This window comes from Zootoca vivipara, chromosome 10, assembly GCF_965207765.1.
Source record: "Zootoca vivipara chromosome 10, rZooViv2.hap1.1, whole genome shotgun sequence".
NCBI classification, from domain to species: Eukaryota; Metazoa; Chordata; class Lepidosauria; order Squamata; family Lacertidae; genus Zootoca; species Zootoca vivipara.
Genome location: NC_142593.1, coordinates 33,875,171 through 33,897,202, shown reverse-complemented (window position 1 = coordinate 33,897,202; position 22,032 = coordinate 33,875,171). Strand labels below are relative to the sequence as shown.

The window sequence follows — 22,032 nt, the reverse complement described above, 5'->3', positions numbered from 1 at the left end:
TTTTTACAGTTGTATCAAGAATTACTGATTTGATTAAACTACTAGAAATGCATAGACAGATAATTATGAAATTATTGTGAGGTTTAATGAGTTAACTGTTTATATTTGGACAACTTTTCTGCTGTACTTCGTTGGAAAGAGAAAAATCATTTCCTCAATAACAATTTAAACAATTTATTTAACTAAAACAAGAACTTTATAGCATATGTATCCATGTTTGTTAACTGATATGGTTAAACAATTAAAAAAAAACTTAGACCGAGTTTTAGCACATCTGAAAAACTTAAAACATATCCTTCTTTCCGGATGAATTGCCTTTGGACCATAATGTAACTTAATCAGAAAACACAGCGGGTGGGGCTGTGAGTTAAACCACAGAGCCTAGGACTTGCCGATCAAAACGTTGGCGGTTCGAATCCCTGTGACGGGGTGAGCTCCCGTTGCTCGGTCCCAGCTCCTGCCAACCTAACGGTTCGAAAGCACGTCAAAGTGCAAGTAGATAAATAGGTACCGCTCCGGCGGGAAGGTAAACAGCGTTTCCGTGCGCTGCTCTGGTTCTCCAGAAGCGGTTTAGTCATGCTGACCACATGACCTGGAAGCTGTACGCTGGCTCCTTCGGCCAGTAAAGCGAAATGAGCGCCGCAACCCCAGAGTCGTCCACCACTGGACCTAATGGTCAGGGGTCCCTTTACCTTTACCTTTAGCCTTTGGACTATAATGTAACTTAAATAGAAAACTATATTTAGAAAGATCTTTGATCCAAAAGCTTTTTTTTTTTAAAAAAAAAGAATCTTTTTTTCTCCTCTCCTCCAGTGTCGCGACCCAAGCATTTTGTGATCCGCTCCTCAACCATGCTGCTCTTAGCTTAAAAAACAAATTGTGGTTGGTCAGACCTCCTGCTGTCTCATTTAGTTTGGCTCTGAAATATGCCATTTAGTTGGTTCATGATCTATTTCCCCTTGGTTGCTGCTGAATAAATGCTTGACCTTTGACCGTTTTATTTTTCCTTTTGCAATTCAACATGATATACAGGTGAAACTCGGAAAATTCGTTGAAAAGTGCATTTATTTCAGTAATGCAACTTTTTCTTTTTTCCGTTTAATTTTTACAAATGCTTTCTTTTGGAAATTCCACAGTAATAAAACAAATCGTTACAATAATACAAAAATAAACAAAAATAAACATCGCTATTACATTTCATTAATTACATTCCATTTATAATTCACCTGCCTAACGACAAATAATTGCAATTACAACAAATGAAGGCTTGACATATCTTGCTTTGCATGTCATGCATCTATCTCATATATTGGTTTCACCTTTAAAGTTGGTTTACTTGAATTAAATGCACTTTTCGACGATATTCTAATATTCCGAGTTTCACCTGTATATTTGTAGCGTTACATGTCAGAGGCTTTTTCTACCGAACTTTGTTTTTCAGAAGAACAACAAACTTTTCTTAAAAACATCAAACCTCCATGAGAGCCAGAAAACATGGCAGCTGCTATTTCTCAGGTTTCATAAATAGCTGCGCCTTGACATAATTTAAAATCTGTTGAAACAGATGAAGACTGAGGGTGAGGAGGAGTAGGAATCGGGTCTTCATTAATTTCCCTTTGAATTCAGATCGAAAGCTATGACTTGTCTCACTTTCTAATACAGAGCAGCGTAAGCTCCTTGGGAAGAGATTACAAATAATATGGTTGGTGCATTAATCTGGGCTGCTTGGTGGATGTTGACAACCTATTTTTAAATCTGACAAACAAGACGGTGGAAAGTAATCTTGCTGTAGCATTCAGCTGTATGAAGATCTAGGGAAGATCTTACTCTGCCCCATCCCATGATTTTTAGTTTCTACACAAACGTGCTGGAATAGGTTGCCTGGTGATTTGTGATTAGGTGATATCAGTGTACTGAGGACCTTCCTCCTTTATCTTCTGAGCCAGGTGAGGTGGTGTGAAGGGCTTCAATGGGAAAGTGGGCTATAAATTTATGAATTACTAAGTAAATAATGTGCTGGTGGTAGTACGGTAAGTAATGTAGGAACCAGAGAAGGACATATCTTCTGGCAAGTTGAGAGTAAAGGCTTAAAAGTTAGGCTGAGAATGAGAACTTTAAAATTTTGGGAATGTAGGAGTGGTCCCTCCAGACTTAGGTTTTGTTTCAGGTGCCTCCTGAGACCTATTCTTGAGTCATGACACAATCCTGGTACATCAGTTGATTCTTCTTTACCTTGTTTTGCGATCCTTCCCCAATGCGAGCTCATCGCTGCTTTCCGGGAGGATATAATGCAGCAAAAGGGAGGTAAAAATAAACCCAAACATTTGTGGTATTCTATATTGTTATGTAGATAAAAGAAAAAAGAAAAGATTAATAATGGGAAATTGAATATAAGGAATGAAATGTGAATTAGAGATAAATATGTAATATCAAACAGCAGTGGGGAAAACTATGGACCGTAACTATGACTAGGAGTGGGAAGTCAACTTTTTGGAAAAATTGTATTAAATTTTATGTAATTTGGCAGTTATTTGTTTTTTTAAAAATGGAAAACAAATAAATATTATTTGGCTAAATAAGTAAGAAAATAAATAAATAGCTATGAGTTTTCAGCAGGGAGTAGGGGATATGTACTGATTGCAAATGAAGCAGTGTGACTACCACAAAACTTCTGCAGGGTTGCATAAGCTTAGTTGTAACTGATATGATCATAGCCTTGCCTGCGAGAGCTAGGGGTCTTTTTTTATTAAGGGCATCTATTTCCCCCCTCCTTTCTCTAGCTCTCTCAGTGCAATGAGTGGTCAAGTTTAGAACTGCAGCAGCCTTCGGTTATACTGTACTACAAATCCCACACCCATATATGTTTATCATTGAATCCCAGAACTGTTGAGTTGGAAGGGAACCCTGAGCATCATCTAGTCCAACCCCCTTTTGCTCAAACCACGACTCCGAGATTAAGAGTCTTAAGAGTCTCATGCTCTGCTGATGGAGCTATCCCAGGGCAAAGTGTTTATTTACTATGTTTATTACACCCTGGTTTTCTGGTATGATGGAACTCAAGACGGCATTCATAGGGGCTGCTAGGCTGTCTCTTGCCCTGCTTAGCTTTAGCAAAGTTGCTGCATCCTATGAACCTTGAGAACCTGCCCTGTTCTGAGACCATTCAGAGCTTTGAAGAGAGTTAACTATACTGGACAGGTTATTGGCTTAGTTGCTTAGAATGCACACATTCCCAACACTTCCTGACAGCTACATGCTGCAGTGGAAGACGGATACCATAATAGTGCCTGTCTTCCGTTACTGACTGTGCCAGTGAGGTACCCCAAAGTTCCTCCAAACACAGCTGGAAAACCACTTTTCTAGGCTGAGCAGTCTTTGAACATGCTGTGTTTATTATATTTCTTTCATTTTCTCGTGTGATACTGAAATGCAGTGGGAGTAACATAAATGACCAGGTACGGCAACTCCCATTTATTTTCAGGGACAGCAGTTTGGTCATTAATGGGCTGCCTGTGAGATGCGCTTGTTGAACTGCATTCACAGTTGTTGTTTTTAAAAAAGATTTTGTGGCAATTAATATAATGCACTTAAAATTAAAAATTTAAGCTAAGATGAGCTGGAATCTGCAGCCTGTTCAGCAAATTATGGATCGTGTTTGCACAATTTCTTACTTTTGCAAACTGTTCTGCAATTGGTGCTGTCTTGCACAATTGTCACAGAAGAGGAAAGGATACTTGAATCTCCCAACCCGAACAAATGTTATTCAGCGCCTCTCTGCTCTCAGACTTCAGCAGTTATTATTCCTCATACAAACGTTGCAGCCTTATGGGCTAGCCTTGTGTCCGTCAAAGCTGAATTCTGTGCTTGTTGTCACATTCTGCCCTTTCCTCTTCTTGTTCAGCCACAGCCCTATTTTTTCCTAGGTAAATCTTTTTAGCTCATCATTGTATAACTAGAGGATATGCCTGTAATCAGCCGTATTGACATTGAAAATGCTGAAGTGATTCAGGGTGCCCATACTTGCTTATTTTGCGCTGCACTGAATTCAGTCTAAGAAGCCACAACAATGGCACATTCTGTTAGTGAAGGACGTGCTGCTTGTAGCGTAGTCACTTTGCACGGTCACGGAGAGTGTGGAAGGTCCGTAGCTATTACATTGGAAAGCAGGCACGACTTCTGGGTCTTAGCACAAAGAACCTTTTAATGCTGTTATGTAAGCGCGCATGGTGGCGTCTCTCTCTCTCTCTCTCTCTCTCTCTCTCTCTCTCTTTCCCTCTCTCCTCTTAACGGTGTGATAAAAGGAGAGTGCCTGCTTGTTTCATACAAAAGCGCTGTACTCCTAATTAAATAATGGGTTGTGTTTGGGATTTATTGGAATTATTCTCTCTTCCCTTTTCAAATTTCCGTTTTGGATGAATGGCCACAACAATTTGTGTTGCTTAAGGCTACATCGCGTTTGTTCAGTCAGCCAGAATATTTACTGACCAATCGGGTAGTCTCATGAACAGAGCACAACCCCGAGCGCATGACGAGGATTTGATCTGACAGTTTTATTGTCATGCAATGCAAAGAGGTTTTAAAGCAAGAGGAAGGAGAAGCAGGCATCTGGGTGTTGTAGGAGGAATCTGTGCTGTCCTCAGTTGTCAGAAATGATGCAAGATGCTTTCCAGCATGAACATCTGCTTCTGTCTGTCTGTCTGTCTGTCTGTCTGTCTGTCTGTCTGTCTGTCTATATCTGTATCTATCATATCTATCTATCTATCTATCTATCTATCTATCTATCTATCTATCTATCTATCTATCATCCATCTGGCTATCCGGCTATCTAGCTATCATCTATCATGAATCATTGTTGGCATCCATCTGTCTCGAGAGACAATGGAAGAGTGCACCATTGGGGGTAAAGTCAAATCATTAGGAGACTTACAGCGCCTGCTGTGGCTGTAGAGGCCAGTACTGAAAAGACACGTTGTATTGCAGCTGGGGAAGATGAAGGCATCTGCACCATGGCATTTCTTCTCTCCTATCAGAGAGAGTGAGAGAGCGCTAATTTTAATATTCTCCATATTTTAAAGGCTTATTATGTAACTTCAAAAGAAAGCTAAGCAGTGACAGATATGCATCAATATGGACCAGACGTCAGCTTTTGAATCCAGGCTTACATTTTTACTTTCAGAAGTCCTTGGTATATTTACAAACAGGCATAAAAGTCACAGATGAAATTTGTTTATTGCAGTGAGTTCACTTTTGTAATGGATAGTGTTCAGGACTGGAAAAACCCTACGCCCTGTTTAAAGTAAAGCAGTACCTATTAAGATTATTGATGATCATGACAATGAAGCACCTTTCCTAGAAAAGTATTTATTGAAGTGTGTATGTTGTCTGGTGAATCTTGTTTGTCTCACCAAATCCTGGAAGCAAAGCCAGTGTGTTTGACCTGAGAATTGTGAAAGATTGAAATAAGAGAACTTAACAATTTTTTTTACACTAGGTATTGGAATGAAATATATGACAGGAATTCATTTAGATTTTCTGGTGCTGTGAAAGAAGCAGAAGCTGAGGAAGAACTATTGACTTGTGTTCCTGAAATGCAAATGCAGACTTCTGGTTCATTACAAACACACAAATGAAGCACATTTTTCTTCTCCTGGAACGTTTCCGTAATTGAAAATGAAGCCGGAGTGCAGCAGTTAAGCAGTTGCTGCTGTTCATTTTCTGCTTCAGTTCTGCTTTATTCTAAAAATGTCAGGAATGATGATGACCTAGAGGGATTTTGATGGGGCAGCTGGTTTGCATATTTCACTGTTGTGTAAGCCTGATGGAAACTTCCATTGTAATGTGCAGGTTCTTGCCCTCTCCCACTTTTTTTATTGGATGTCCTTTAGTTTGGTTGTATACAGTGCAGAGTGATTTTTATTTGCTTCCAGTTCTTCAGCTTCACTGTTCTACTCTAGTGAACTTCAGCCTTGAGCGTTTAGGTTTAGAGTACAGTTTTGAAAATACATGACCGAGTTACACTACTGAAATATACATTGAGTCATGTAGTGACTTCATGCTCTTTATTGCAGCTTGTAAAACAGTGAATGAAATGCCCCAACCCTAACCCCACCCTCAGGCTTTTATATACATTATTTACAGAATGAGTCATGTCTGATTGGCTGATTCTGCTTCCCGCCTGGAGCCTGATTGGTCTTTTCCTGCAGGCCAATCAGTTGTTGCATTCTAGGATCCTACTTGCCTATTGTTCTAGGATCCAAGCTTAGTACATAACAACTACTAAAACTGAGTAGGTCTTAACACTGCAAGCAAACCAGACTGTTTGGGCACCATACCTTTAGCTGCTCTATTCTCTTTGGAAGAAGGAGGGCAGGGTGTTACGAATAAAATGTCATGAAACTGTTAATCTGCCTCCTAGGCTTCATACCATCACTAGTTCCTGGTGCTACGTAATGCAAACTATTTCCTCCTTAATCCTACCTTAATTGTCTTTTTATGGAAAGGGGCCTGCATGGAACTTGGCAGTCGTGTCACTTTCCTAAATGCAAAGCTGCCATTGTACTTGCTGCCTTCAGTTGGAGTTGGGAGAAGGAGCTTCTGGTATCTTGTCAAAGCTTTGTGTGAACCATTTGTCCATAATAAGGGTATACGTACACTATGCACTGTAAGCAAGGGCATATATGCTGCCTAAAAATGTTCTTTGGATAGCTTACATTATTAATGAAATATCAAAATTGCAGCTGTACTAGGTGTAGGCACTGTGTTAACCATAATAACAAATTTCCCTTCTTAAGTGTACCACTTGTGGGAGTGAGCTACAGTACCAGGAAAACAGGATATATTACAAGTGTTGTCTATGCCATATCGTTTGCAGACTTCTGTTGAGGTTTTATTCCTCCTTGCTTTTGATATAGAAAAATAGGGGTGGTTGGCTTTTGCTGCCCGACTCCCCAAGGGACAGAGCCCCCTAAATCCATGATGGGTAAGAGATGAATAGATGGAGGCAGGAGGCAGTGAAAGCAAGGCAGATCTTTTATTTTTCTGTTGCAACTGAGTTCCCTCCCCTCCTAGCAAGGAGGCAAGAGAGACCCAGAACCAAGAAGGGACATCCCTTTTAAGGGTTTGCATTTTGGTGTGGAGAAAAAAGGACACCCCCTCTACAAAGAGCCAGAAATTACATCACACATAAGGCGAGGTTACTGTGGCTCAGGCAGGCCAAGGGGTGATATTCCTGAGGATTTAGCAAGTTTTACATAGTTCCAGACAGTTTACACAAAACACCAGCATTTGATAAGACAACCAGAATGCAGGTCAGACATCCCTCAATGCAGAGCATCTGGGCAAACGATGACAGTTAATACAAAGGAGGTTCATAGATCTAGGAGAGGGATTCCTTCTGCCTCCGTGTTCTCAGGCAAGGGGGATTAAGGAGGCAGAGGAAATACTTAGCCTTTCAGAGAGCCAAGATGGCTTTTGGATTGCTCTCCTGTACTACGGTATTTTAGACATGTGGTTTATATACTTAGGTATGTGTGTTTACCTTCAATTATCAACATTTATTCTATATTTGAGACCTTAGAATTCCTATAACTATTTCATTTTTGGGAGCTGCACAAATTCAGCCCGTTTTGAGAAATGACGAAAGAATTGTACTGCCGAGCTGTCTCACTTGACTGGATATAGTAACAGTGAACAGCAAATCTCGTCAGTACATGTGTGAGGATAGCGTTTTTATTTTTTGCCCCAGTTTAAAATCATAGAATTGTAGAGTTAGAAGGGTCATCTATTCCAGGCATCCCCAAACTTCGGCCCTCCAGATGTTTTGGACTACAATTCCCATCTTCCCCAACCACTGGCCCTGTTAGCTAGGGATCATGGGAGCTGTAGGCCAAAACATCTGGAGGGCCAAAGTTTGGGGATGCCTGATCTATTCTAACCCCCTGCTAATCAGGAACCTCACAGTGCTTCTCATCAAGGCTTGGAGATTTGAATTTATTTAAAGTAGCTAGGTGTTCCTTTACCCACCTCTCTTCCTGTCTTGGGCTGTAGCTCCCTCCCCGCATCATTTATTCTCTTACCACTAACTTCAGGCACTGCTTTCCTTTTGGGTGAAGATAGAGGCAAAGTAGGTGTTGAGCAGTTCCGCCTTGTCTCTGTATGCATCCTTTGAATCTCATTTGCCTTGTGGTTGCCTGTCTGCTCTGTTTGGAGAGGTCCTTATTTGAAGGTCTTTGCAGTTTGCTTGGATTTTCACCATCCTGGATTATTTTGGGTCCTCCACAAATTTGGGCGCTTACTCTGACTTAATTATGAGGAAACTGAGTAAGAACAGTCCCAGTGCAGATCCTTGGGAGACTTTGCTTCTTATTTTTCTCCATTGTGAGGCTATATTTACTCTTGCTGGCTGGTTGCTGGTTAAACAAAAGGAAGCAATCAGTGCACATCCTCTTATCATATTTGTGTTAATTTCATTAGTTTTAATTGCCGTGAGCTCTGGATATAAAAATGTAAACAACTCTTCCCGCTGTTGAGTTTACTAGTAAATACAGTGATTAGTGTTAAATACTAATCACTGCTGGTTAGGGACTTCGTAAAATGCTTTTTGAAAGCCCACGTAGCCTGATTGCAGCCAGTATGTTTGTCCATGGTGGAACATGAGGCACAAGATACTGAAAGGAAAAATAATGTCGCAAATAAATTTTTGCAGTTCATATATATGTGAGTAGGCATGCTTGTACAGTGGTACCTCGGTTTATGAACACAATTGGTTCCGGAAGTCTGTTCATAAACTGAAGTGTTCATAAACTGAAGCGAACTTTCCCATTGAAAGTAATGGAAAGTGAATTAATCCGTTCCAGATGGGTTCGCGGTGTTCGTAAACTGAAAATTCATAAACCGAGGTGTTCGTAAACTGAGGTTCCACTGTATTTGCTGGACTAGATTGGGATGTAATTGAGATCCTCTCCTAAATTTTATAGCCTTGGAGTTGAAATCAAATAAAACTTGCATTCTTATGATTTAGTTGTCTGCCTGCAATAGCAATAAAACGTGTCCTCTGTTTCAAGGGGATGGCCTTCCCTGTGGACTTACTGGAAAACTACACTCATGAAGACCTGGAAAGTTCTGGAGAAGATTATATGTCTGATCTCAGGTGTGGGGATCCAGATAACCCAGAGTTCCTGTCTCTTGCCAGTAACGTCAAAGTAAGACTTGAGAATTAGCTTGGCATCTTGGTGTTTTATATGTCTGTTAACAGTGGACTTTAGTTGTACATTTATAATGGCTTTCAATACTCAGAGCCTTTTACTCTCCCAGCATTTGTCAGATGGGGTATATATGGCCTGTGTCACAGGCATTGTGCGTTCTGGATCAGCCTTTCCCAGCTTTTGGTCCCCAGATGTTGTTGGACCTCAACTCCCAGCATCCCTGACCACATCTAGGGATGATGGGATTTATAGTCCAACAACACCTAGGGATTGAAGGTTGGGAAAGGCTGTTTTGGAGGTGCTGAGGGCCCAGTTGTTTGTTTGTCTGTTTTTGTTTTTTTAAAAGACCAGTGTCATAGGGGAATTAAGGAGATGGACCCCCCTCCCAATCCATCACTCACAATTTCCAACTTTTTGTTTTGCTTTTCTCTTTGTAATTTAATGCCACAGCTAAATCTTTCATTCTTGGATCCTGGCTTGTCCTTGGTAAATTGATACTGGTTGGGTTCTTTCTTTAAAGAAACCATTGACGACTGCAGCAGAACAAATAACTCTTCTGTAGCATATTTTAATGTGTGACTGTGCTAACAATTTTACAGCAGAAGAACATGAAAAGATGATAATGTTTTTCTTCTCCTTCCTGCCTCCACTCCCCAGATCCCAATTCTTCTATCCACAGTAGGCTTCATCCCCCTTTATGGCGGAGAGGAAAGACACAAAGTCCTTGCTTTGTTTGCGCCAGAAGATTTGATCACAGGTTTCACTTAAATTTTTGTTTCAGTGTTGTAGTGTTCTGCTCTGAGTCTTTTTATTTTTACTATGCTTACTTATTTCTTGCTCTTGCTCTTGAATCTCTCTGTAATTGTGCATTTCAGTTGGTACTGAAGCCAGGGTGCGGAGCAGCTGGCTAGGCGAATATTCAGCTTTCTCCAGCTCCAGCTGCGTAATGTTTGGTCTGTAGGAAAGACCTGCCACCTGTCTGTCTTGTGTTGCCTTGTGGGCACACTGACAGATTATGCAACCTAAGGAGGTTATCCCAGAGAACATCCCTGGCTGTGGAATGGAATATCGGTAGTGCTGCCATACCCCCCCCCTTTTTTTTTTTTTGAAACAGGAGCAGATTGCCATTACTGAATGGAAGCAAAGAGCCTGAAGTTCAGATGTAACCACAAACTATGGTTGGATGTTACAAGGATGAGCCTTGATGTCGTGCGTTCCATCTCCACCCAAGAACAGAAGAGGTTCAAAGCTTCTGTTTCTGGTTGTTTCAAACCATGGTGTCCCTTTTTCACCCAACCCACAGTTTCCCAACTTCGGACAAAACAGGAAACTGCCCTTAAGAGCAAGCCAAGAAAAGGAGCTTTGAATCTCTTTTCCTTGCACACCGAGGCGAAGAGGTAGCAATCTGGCTCGTCCTCATAACCGGCCATGGTTTGTTGTTGCAGCTTGAAGGAGGGCCTATGTCCATCAACGCTACTGTAAAGGCCAGCTAGCTTCTCCTCTCCCCACACTTGCCCCTCCTGCTGAACCCTTTTGGCTAGTGGCAAGGACTGAAATGTAATGCTTGTAGACATGCGTTGAACAAGTGTTCACTGTGAATAAAAATAACCCTTAGAGCACAATCCCAATGCTCCTAATGATGAGGGTTTGTGGAGGAGGTCAAGGATTAGGATTAGGTACATAGGTACCTCTCCACCTGCAGAGAGGACTGCTGCTTGAAGGCAGGGAGCTGCACCTCAGCAGATGTACCAGCAGGTGGAAAGCAAGAAGACTCTCAAAACAACAGGGTGCCGGTAGAGCTTCGGCATCTTCAGATTCCAATCCCCCAAGGGGTCCAGTCCCTCAGTCCCTCAGCTACAGCAGCCAGGATCTGGCGTTGCCAAAAGGAAGACTCAATCCCCACTTCTGCTCTGGCTGGCATAAGCCTGTCAGAGCTGATGCCGCAGTGGACTCAAAACTCCTCCCAAGTTAGAAATACGTTCTCTATTAAAGTAGCAGTTTGGGACTAGTCTGTTTGGAGGATTGCCCTACTCCATATTTGCAACCTTGGCATCTTTGGTTCGCAGGACGATTACAGATGAGACAGAATACTTGTTCCACACAAGAAATTTATCTTTTTGTGTGTGTCCCCCAGATACACTTTGGAACTCCCAAAGTTGACATCAGGCAGTTGCCGCTTGCCGGAGTCCTTGGGCACACATCCAAACAAACATGTGCATGATATAAAGCATATTAGCAGAGTCAGCGAAAGCAAATTTGTGTAGGAATTGTGGTATCAAGTATTTTATTATTTATAGCAAAAGAAACATAGCATTTTGTGTGAGCTGCTTCTCACATATCCTCTCTAGATTTCTAGCTGGACAGAGAGCAAAGAGAGTAGTTTGTCGGCTTGACTTCCGCTCACACACACAGTGATAAGAAATGAAATCATCCGATCACGTGAGCCTCTGCAATAGTGGCAGTGGAAATACTGACACCTTCACTATATTCATCCTAGCACCTGCTTAGAATGTTTTGGTTGAGCAAGTCTCTCCAGACAGACATACAAAAATTACATGTGTTTTATATTTCTGGTTGTTTTTTTAAGCTACTGTTTATTTTAACCAGATTTTAATATTTTAAAATACAGTACCTGTTTTTAACTGTTCTTTGATGACAGTTTTAATTTTTGGGAACTTCTTAGAGATAAATTACAATCAACTGGTGTAGATTTTTTTTAAAAAAACAACAACCTGTAGTAACATTGTTACCTACTTTTATGCAACTTTACACTTACTCAACATAATTAAGGCCATTGGAAACCGGCACCATCGCCCAAGCTTCATATTTCTCTTTTCTCATTCAAGCTGTTGCCTTGTTCCTTGCTGATCAGTGGTGGTCTATTGATGATATTATGAGAACATCTGTCCCTTCCAGAGAAGGACTTCTGCAGGTAAGTAAAGCTTTTGTTCTGTTAAGTGTGTGTGTAATCTGAGGAGCCATCTAATCCAAACAGAGATACTGCATAATGTATTCAGAGTGTCTTAATTCATATTTGCTTGGAACAGCATTGGTGTGTGTCCATGCACACAGATCTGTAGGTAGCGCTTTCTATAATTCTGATTGTTTTCGGGTTGCGGTGCAAGCATCTTGTATGTGTTGCAGGAAGCTGACTCTTTTTTTAAAAAGCATGTATACACTACGGATTTAAGATGACCCAGCTGATACAGCTTTTTTTCTCAGCAAATTCTGTGGTCAGGCTGCCTCACATAATCAGCAGCCCTCTCCCCAGACCTCCAGGTCCCATAGTCTCATGAAAAAAGTGACAATAGCTGAACCATTTCAAAATTCATTTCATAGTGAGCACTGTTTTGCGGGAAAGGTAGGATACAAATTTAACAACTGACAAATAAATTAACACTCTAATGTGGGTTTGCCCTGTCGTCATGTGTTCATCTAATTCCTGGTTTTATGGTGTATGTATTATGTTTATATTATCTAAAGTTTTACAGTTCACTTGAGGTAGTTTTCAAATGAAGATAAGAACAAACAGAATAACATAGTGTGTCATAACCACAAAACCAAAACATATTTTTAGAAAAAAAAATTAATCTACCCCACTTTGCTACCTTGAAAGTAGGGATGTGGGTTTCAGCAAAATTTAGCCACATGGCCTTTTTGGAACAATATTTTCTTCTTCTTCAATCATAGTCATATTCTTTCTATTTGTTTACTATAGGTGAACTCCATTGGAGAGAGAGTGGTCCTTTATGTGCTAAATAAAATGATTTATCGCCAGCAAGAAATGGAGGGAAATGAATTTCCATTCCTCTGTCACGGTAGCGATGATTATGCAAAAATACTATGGAAGAATGGAGAGGCAATTGGTTTTTATTCTGTTAAGCTTCCAGGTAAGACTTCCCTTTTAAAATAAAATCACAAAATGCTGTTTAATGCAAGGCAGAGAGAAACAAAGTCCATATTTTTACATTGTTTGAGAACCATGCCTGTAGTTCTCTTGCATTTTTGCGTTCAAGGGTGATAAGTGGCAGTGGCAATGGAGGCGATGCACAAACTGAAAGGCATAACATTATAAAACCAGCATAAAATAGAAAGCAGAATTAAAATGGCATCTTTGAAGCTTGGGAAAATAATGAGGTGTTTGCCAGACACTGAAAGGACAATAAAGTTCATTTTAAAAGCATAACAGTATATAAAAAAATACTTACTTTAACATCTTGCCAATCTTAATTCCACAAATAAACCTACAGTGGATGCCTGCAAAACTAATTGCACTTGCTGTATTTTGGGGGGCCGAATGGATTAATTTCCAGGGACTTTGGTTGCCAAGTGTGATATGTTATATAGCCTTGATGTCTGTTGGAAACTTGATACTTGGGCAGATGGGTTTCTAGCCTGTTGTAGCTAACTGCATCTTAGGGGAAGGCAGTAAGCAGATGGCAGTCTTTTTGTGTGTTTATTCCTGTTGATACTTTGACCTTCGTGAACGGAAGACACTATTTCAAAGTATATTTGGAGTTTACCGTTGGTTTCAGGGATTTGTAGCCTGTTGTTGTTTTTAAATTGTTCCTCTTTGTGGGTAGGAAAGTGATTGCTATAAAATCATCCAGATAAGTTGGCAGACCCAAGGATGACCCCTTGCCATCACCTGAGACTAGAAGTAGCGAGGATAAGGTTCTGCAGTAAGTTACCTTGCCACCCCTAATTGCATCCCAGGTTTGTTATGTTAGCCTGGCACTCCCAGAAGAAAGAGTAGTGTGGTAAGAACAGAAAGGTAAAAAGTCGATACTTGCCAATGTTAATGTAGGACTAACAGCAATAGCAGGGATGTGGTTGGCGCTGTGGTCTAAACCACTGAGCCTCTTGGGCTTGCCGGTCAGAAGGTTGGCAGTTTGAATCCGCACAACGGGGTGAGCTCCTGTTGCTCTGTCCCAGCTCCTGCCTCCCTAGCAGTTCGAAAGCACGCCAGTGCAAGTAGATAAATAGGTACCGCTGTGGCAGGAAAGTAAATGGCATTTCCGTGCACTCTGGTTTTTGTCATGGTGTCCCATTGCGCCAGAAGTGGTTTAGTCATGCCGGCCACATGACCCAGAAAGCTATCTGTGGACAAACACTGGCTCCCTCGGCCTGAAAGCAGAGATGAGCACCGCAACCCCGTAGTCAGCTTTGACTGGACTTAACCATCCAGGGGTCCTTTACCTTTACCTTTTACTAGCAGCAATGTTTTAGATACAACTTGAACCCAGAGAGCAAAGAAAAGTAATGAGCTGATCAAAGCAGAAGTTATATGCCTGGGCAACAGTGAAGCTTTTCTTTTTTGGGGGGTGGGGTGGGGTTTAGAGAAGAAGGTGCAAAAATAAATTTAAAAAAGAACATTTTTGAGGTGCATAACCAAAAATATACAGTAAGTTGCTAAGTTCATAAGCTGTCCAGATAATGATTTTGGGGATGTTACAGAAATGCATGCAGGGCAGAGAGAAAGGGTTGCTTAGTTGTCTTTGAAGAACACCTTGGACACAGCAACGGAATGAATGCTAATCAGAGCTGCTGTTATGATTTCAGGAAGCATATGCAATGCCTTTCTGACCCAGAGCTACCAGCTTCCGGTCCTTGACACAATGTTTGTGAGGAAGAAACATCGAGGGAAAGATTTTGGGCTCCTGATCCTGGAAGATTTTGTGGATTCTTTCACAGAAGATGCTCTTGGCCTGCGGTTCCCACTCACGTCTTTTATGCGTGTTGGTAAGCCCTTCCGTTCGTCTCATTGCATCAAACCATACTGATACGGATAATGTATTTTTTTTTTATAGTTTCTAGGGTTCTGCATAAAAGGCCATCCAATTATATCCAAACAGACAGAAACCTCCTTTATCTCAGGAACCACAGTGCTGAATTGGGCGGCAGTATCTTCAGAGGCGTCCAAATCAGCACTGTTTGAAATGGTTCTGACCAGCATCTTGATTCAGAAGGTTTCTGAACATAGGGCAAAACCTGCGCCTCCCATCGTGGGAACAGTCATGACAAATTGGCTGACTATATCATCAGAGGCATCCCAATTGGCAAAGTTTGGAACTGTGTGTTTTGCCCAAGGGACCTGGGCCCCTTAGAGTTGGTGCCTATGGTGGGAAGAAAGCAGGAAGTACACAGGCAAGGAAGAAGAGAGAAAAGCCCCAGATATAGCAGTTCTCTTAGACAAATGAAATATATTCTGTATCATGATTGGGAAGCCTGTGGCCCTCCAGGTGATGTTGACTTCCCAGCTTCCATCAGCCCAAGCCAGCATGGCCAGTGCAGCAACAACAGGAAGGACACGAGTTCTCCATCCTTGTCCTGAATGTTCCCTCCCTCCCTTGAAGCAGCTACAGTCATTATACACCCCATTTCCTTCTGCACTCATCACTGTGGGTTCTACCTTTTTGAGTCCCAGCGGCTAGTTTGGGAGATTCGTATGTTTTTGTTTTACTTGACCTGTGGAAATACTGAATGGGAATATTGGTTTGTGGTCCTCATATAATTTCTCTGTTCATAACTTTCAAACAAGTACATCAGAATCGGGCAAATGCCTCAAAACGGTATTGCACACAACTTGGGGAATTGTTAAGAAGATAGGTTTTTTACATAAATGTTTCATATCTGAGTTACCGGATCGGCTCTTTTGCATTCCTGTTGGTTTTACTTGAATTAGACTTGGCTGTATCCTTTTGCATACTCCAAAGACCTGACTAGGCAATTAAGATAAGACATGCAGTCTGCCACGAAAGAGCTGTTCTGAAAGTTTAGGGTCTGAAATCCCTTGGGTGTGGCAATAGAAGAGAAAGAATTGCAGATATGCTTACTGCTCCCTTGGGTCAGGGTCCCAAAAGTTAAACTGGTGGCATTCCATAGATGCTAAAGCTCCTGTTACTTTAGCATTGCTTTCAGTTACCGTATTGGCCTGAATATAAGCCACACCCAAACATAAGCCACACCTTTAAAATTGGAGGTGGGGAGAAGAGAAAAAAAATACCCTAATATAAAGCTGCTCCCTTCCTTGCTGCTCCTGGCTGCATACTGGTGTGTGTGTGTGTGTGTGGCCACGCTTCATTGCTGGTGGCCTTTCCCCTTCCTCGCTCTCTCCCTTCCCAGCCTTGCGGGGAGAGGTCGGGAGACTACGCATGGGGCAGACACCGCTTTGCCGTGCACCATAAGGTCACGAATATAAGCCACACTTTTAACTTTTCACGGTCGGAATTTTGGGGGAAAGTGAGGCTTATATTCAGGCCAATACGGTATATAGTACTAGCAGCCTTGTACCCTGTGTTACTTGGGAATTCTAAAAGGCAAACAAAAATCTGCAATTTTGAAATTGGTGGTTAAAATCAGTAGTTTTGAAAGGTTCCACCTGCCACCCTGTTTCAAAACGACATCCAATTGTATCCAAACATAGATGAAAACCTGCTCCTTGATCCCAGGAACGATCATGTAAAATTGGATTAAAACCAATATAGTTTTGAAAGGTTCAGGCCACCATCTTGATTCTGCATAGCATCCAGTTTTATCCAATCCTAGTGAGAAACCCAACTCCTTGAGACCAGGTCCTATCATGCAAAGTTTAGTTACGATATGTTAAGAGGTATCCAAATGCATAATGAACAAACCACTTTCCAAAACATTCATTAGTTAAAAGGTGCCTTCTTAGCTGTTCACGAAGGCAAAAAACAGATTTACAGATATAGGCTGCTAAATGCTTATTGGAAAAAACTAATTGTGCTTATTTTCACGAGACAGCTGGTGTGGTGTTGCAAATAGTAAAAAAGAAAGAAAGAAGAAGTTTTAAAAATTCAAAATATTTTTATATAGGGCAATTATCCTGTCTGTGACTGAGCTGACTCTCTGTAACACTTCCTTGGAGAAGTTTTTTTTAAACAAGTTTGTCATCATGTTGAGGAGGAAAAGTATTTTGTAAAGAATTATGCAAATACTGAACCCATTTTGTTAATATTTTTCCCAGCTTGCCAGAAATACTTTGAACAGTATCCAGGGGATCATTACCTTCTGTGGGAAATTGAAGGCACTGGCACCCTTCACCAGCGGAAAACTGTAGCTAGCATTTTGGAGAAAGAAAGTTTCAAATGCATAGGTATGATGGCATGGTGTAAGCATGGCTGGGGGAGCAGAGGGGATGAGGTGCTGAAAAATACACGGTTGCTGATGTGGACCTTGGAGAGAGGCTGTTTTAAATTGCCGTTTGCATATTCTTTTTCTGAATTTTTCCAAGAACAGAAGGCTCACAGAAAGAAAACATCGGATCCCAGGCTGATGAAAGTTTTCTGCAGACTGCCGTGAACACCACAAGTGAGCAGGCATCTGAGCCCAGGGAAACACAGTTAAGTGTAGGTGCACAAAGTGTTTTCTCTGTTTTTGTTTGGAACTTTTTGTGTCCAATTTATTTTCAACTTCTGAGCAGTTTTATTGAAGTGGGAAGAAACACCAGGAAGCACTAAAAAGCCGGGCTGGTCGTTCGACTTCCAAAGAACATTTGCAAACCGGAACACACACTTCCGGGTTTGCGGCATCCGGGAGTCAAAACGTACAAGTGCCAAGGCGTTCAGCTCTAAGGTACTGTACATACATACATACGTAACTTGATTTGTATATCGCCTTTGCATAGTTCAAACTATGCTCAAGGCAGCTTACAACATGGAAGAGATACATAATTTCAAACATAACAAGAGTAGTCATAAACTAAAACATCAGAAAGTACACAACCAAATTAAATGTTCCATATACATCATAATAAGATCTAAAACAAAGATACAAAAAGGTAAACATCAATAATAGCAACAACTTCCCCTAAACAATTCCCCAGCCCAAGAGTCTGCAGAGGGCTGTTGCCATAAGGTCCAGTCTAACCTATCCAGAGGCACATTCTTAGTCAAAACTACCTAAAGGTGCTGCTAGACAAGCATAACTTCACAAAGAACAAGGGTTTATGGTCTAAAATAGACCTAGAGAAAGGGAAAAAATGGAGGGATGGGAAAGAATGGGATTATATAAATTACACATACTTCATCTTAATTATAAGGTATAGGGACTAGGGGGGTGAGGGAGCAGCAGTTTCTAAAGGATCAGGAAAAGAAATATGGGGCGAGGGATGTGGAAGTAGAACAAGGGCCTTCTCGGTAGAACAAGGGCCTTCTCGGTAGTGGCACCCACCCTGTGGAATGCCCTCCCACTAGAGGTCAAAGAGAACAATTACCAGACCTTTAGAAGGCATCTCAAGGCAGCCCTGTTTAGGGAAGCTTTTAATGTTTGATGGATTTCTGTATTTTAGAATTTCTGTTTTTTTGGAAGCCGCCCAGAGTGGCTGGGGGAACCCGGCCAGATGGGCGGGGTATAAATAATAAATTATAATTATTATTATTATTATTATGAACAGAAATGAGATTAGGATAGAGACTGAGAAAAAGGGGGCCTGTGGGTGCCATGAAGTTTGCCAAAATGCATCTCCGGCCGAACCCAGAGTTCAAGCAGTCCTGGCACACACAGATTCTTCAGGGACTTTTGGCTGTTGCCATGGAGCAGCCACCTGGGCAAAGGTGAATTGGGTGAAGGCTTTGCCTTAGGCAGGTGATGGAGGGGAAACTTTGACTCCCTTTCATAAGCTTGCCTGTGAAAAGGAAGGAAACAGCTGGCACAGCTTGTGCTTTTCAGGGTGGTAAAAGGGTAAGATAATACTCTTGTGTATCCTCAGTATTTCACACAGACAATGAAGGGAATTTAATTAACTTTTGTCAAAATCCAGATGGTGTGTATAATTGAATAATAATACGAATGCAAGAAAATGTGCCAATAATATCGTAAGTCCAAGGATCTTCAGTAGTGTGTCATTTATTTATTTTTCAGTTTGTTGTTTCTCTCTTCCAGGCTGATGCTCATAAAAACAAAGATGGCTTAGAAGTATTTGAAGGCACATCCGAAGGTAAAAGAAGTCTAGCTTGCATGATTTCTGTTAGAACTTTCTTGCAGTCCATAATATGCTTCATCACCACCTAAGCTTTGTGTTCTTCACTTTTAACGAATGCCTCTGCATTGCAGTGGTGCAATACCAAAGAGAGATTTCTTTTTTAAGATGTCAAAAACCATGCATGGAAAAAATTGGTACATTTTAACTTACTTTAATGGAGCCCTGGGTGGTGGGGGAGAGAAATTAAGTACAGTAGAGCGCTTAGTAACTTGTGTATTCCTAGGTGGTGGGTTTTTTTAATCGAATAAAGCACAAAATGCAAATGAGTTGAGTACAATCCAAATAAGAACCAAGATTCAGAATACTTAAATTGCTCAATAAGAAATAGAGTAGTTTATGATCCAGAAAATAAAAAAATATAAACTAATTCCAAAACATCTCTACATAATCTGGAATATCTGTTATGAGTGCAAATCTTGATTGTTTTTCAGGTTCCAAAAAGTTGTTACAAAACTGTTCCAATTATAACACAAATCCTTAGTTTCTTAATACACTCCCAATTGTCTCTGACCCTCACTAAATGAATGAGTTTAGCCATGTAGAGGATTTGCCAAATAGGCTCCAATCAGCCCTCCGCTTTAGGCTCATTTACTTGATTCCACTTGCTGCCCCTTGAACTCACAGCTGTCAAAACAGTACGTAAAAGTGCAGGTTTATTTCAAGGATAAAATGACCTAGTAATAACTCCCATAGAACTCAATGGAGTTTGCTTCTGAGTGCATGGTACATGCATAGGAGTGCAGTGTGGAACTTGCACACTCACGGGAAAAAGAAAGTTCGCCCTCTTTGAATTCTGTGGTTTTACATACGAAGACATAACAACAATCTTCTCTTCCTTAGCAGGGCTACAAATTGGGTAAATACAACCTCAGGTGAACAACAGCACATAACATATTACACCGTCTCATGATTTATTTAACAGAAATAAAGCCAAAATGGAGAAACTATAAGTACACCTTTACTGCTTCCATAGGAATTAAGGGGTTAAGCAGCAGATAGGTGCTGCTGATCAAGTGCCCTTGCTTAATTGATCATCAGCAAGTCTGCCCTTCTCCTCAGAGTAAAGGTATTCTTAATTTGAAGATTGCTCAGATGATAGTGTTACCTGTCCATTGCATTTGCTTTGGAGAGTGGGCAGTTTTTTATAGTGCTCCCCTCTGAAGCTGCAAAGGCATATGTAAAATCTTTGGTCCTGTGGATGTCGCTGAAGGAGGAGCCACTGCCTGTACCAAAAAGTAGTAAAAAGCATAAGAAAATAGGCTTCAAATTCCTAGGAACCAGCACTTGATTTTTTTAGATGGCTACACAAAACTGTAAAATACTTGATTTCTAGCGCCAGCAGCACAAGGTTAGAGCAGGCTGAGTTTCTAGGCATGTTCAAGCTTTGTGACATTATTTACCAGAATTCAGATCTGAGCATGTGGGGTTTTTCTTCTTCTCAGAACTTAATGCTGCTCAGCTTTTTGCACGATCACGAGGCAATAATCTCAGACGCCCAAAATTGGGGAAAAGGTTCCAAGATCCTGAAAGTATTGAAGATGAAGTTTTTTATATACCAGAAAGCAGGTATACTTATGTGTGTGTGTATGTTGTATAAGAAATGTAGGTTCTCTGTTGTACTGAATTGTACAAAGGAATAGCATATATACTTGGATAGTTGTAGATGTATTGAAATCTTGGTATGTGATTGATTCTTGTGTTGTTGTTATTATTATTCATACTATTTATTTATTTATTCAGTTGATTATTTGCCCTTCACCATGAGATCCCCAGGAGAGTTTCAACAATTTCAAATACAGAATTAAAAACAGTTTTTAACAGTTTTTTTGTTGCAAGGAAAGGCTTGTTAATGTTTATTGTTTATTTTTTTATTCCCTATTAACCTATCAGAATTAAGAAACTCTGCATGCTAAATAAAGTTTTTAACCTTGATTTTTCGCCCATCTAGGATTCTGATAATGTGATCCTATACATGACTGCTTGAAATTAAGTCTGGTTGAGTTCAATAGGAATGGAGCCTTTACCCAATTTACTGTATTTTTTGCTCCATAAGACACACATTTTCCCTCTTAAAAAGCAAGGGGAAATGTCTGTGCGTCTTACGGAGCGAAGTGAGAGCCGTGCGCAGCATTTAAGCGGCCCTCGGTCCGCTGGCTTTACAGCGAGCTGGGAGAAGGGGTCCCTCCTCCCGGCTCACTGTAAAGCCAGCGGATGGAGAGCCGCTTAAACTCAATTCTTCCAGAACCCATGGCCTTTGTCTCTTATGTCTCTTATACAGCCAGGGAACCCCTACACCCTTCTCTCCCCACCCCTTTCCCTAAGGTCCATCCATTAACAGAGAGCAGGCCAGAGTTCTAATGAAAAGCAAAGCGGCTACTTAAGCCTGATCAGTTTTTTATTATAAGGTTGAGAACTGTTGACAACAGGGTTCTCCCCCCCCCCACAGACGATGGAGAAGAACCTCAAACAAATGAGTTTCTGGACATTTACCGTATACAGTTTTGACACAGTACAAGACAATGGAGCAGATATCGTTATCCGGGTGCGGTGAGGGGATTATAGCGGATGAATAGGGTGTCGGAAGGGAGAGGGATTTTCCTGATTGTGTATGACGTCTTCGTGTATAGATACAAAATATGTTTTCCCCGGTGGTTGCCGCCTTTTGGGCGGGTGGGGGAACTGAACATTTGTATGTATATTTGCCATTCTCTCTTTTGTTCACTAATAAAATGCCTTTTCCTGCATCAGATGGATCTGTGAGTTCTTATGTAAACAAATTGGGGCGGCCAGTGGGTTTTCTTCAGCGGTACACCATAATCATCA

The 22,032-nt window shown here is 41.1% G+C and overlaps 1 protein-coding gene across 7 annotated transcripts in view; it reads left to right on the top strand.

Moving 5' to 3' along the window:
* FAM169A (family with sequence similarity 169 member A) overlaps positions 1–22,032 on the top strand; it is an 82,569-nt gene that overhangs the window by 55,205 nt on the left and 5,332 nt on the right. For 6 of the 7 annotated variants that reach the window (XM_088653298.1, XM_088653299.1, XM_088653302.1 and 3 more), the window contains 9 exons: positions 9,063–9,200; positions 9,861–9,960; positions 12,050–12,135; positions 12,922–13,093; positions 14,766–14,945; positions 17,194–17,322; positions 17,466–17,575; positions 19,110–19,164; positions 20,652–20,775. In XM_088653298.1, the coding sequence (XP_088509424.1) occupies positions 9,066–9,200; positions 9,861–9,960; positions 12,050–12,135; positions 12,922–13,093; positions 14,766–14,945; positions 17,194–17,322; positions 17,466–17,575; positions 19,110–19,164; positions 20,652–20,775 (1,091 nt within the window). In that variant the 5' untranslated portion in view covers positions 9,063–9,065. Of the gene's footprint in view, positions 1–1,779; positions 1,947–9,062; positions 9,201–9,860; positions 9,961–12,049; positions 12,136–12,921; positions 13,094–14,765; positions 14,946–17,193; positions 17,323–17,465; positions 17,576–19,109; positions 19,165–20,651; positions 20,776–22,032 lie in introns of those variants that run through there. The other variant, XM_088653300.1, reaches the window with a different exon arrangement.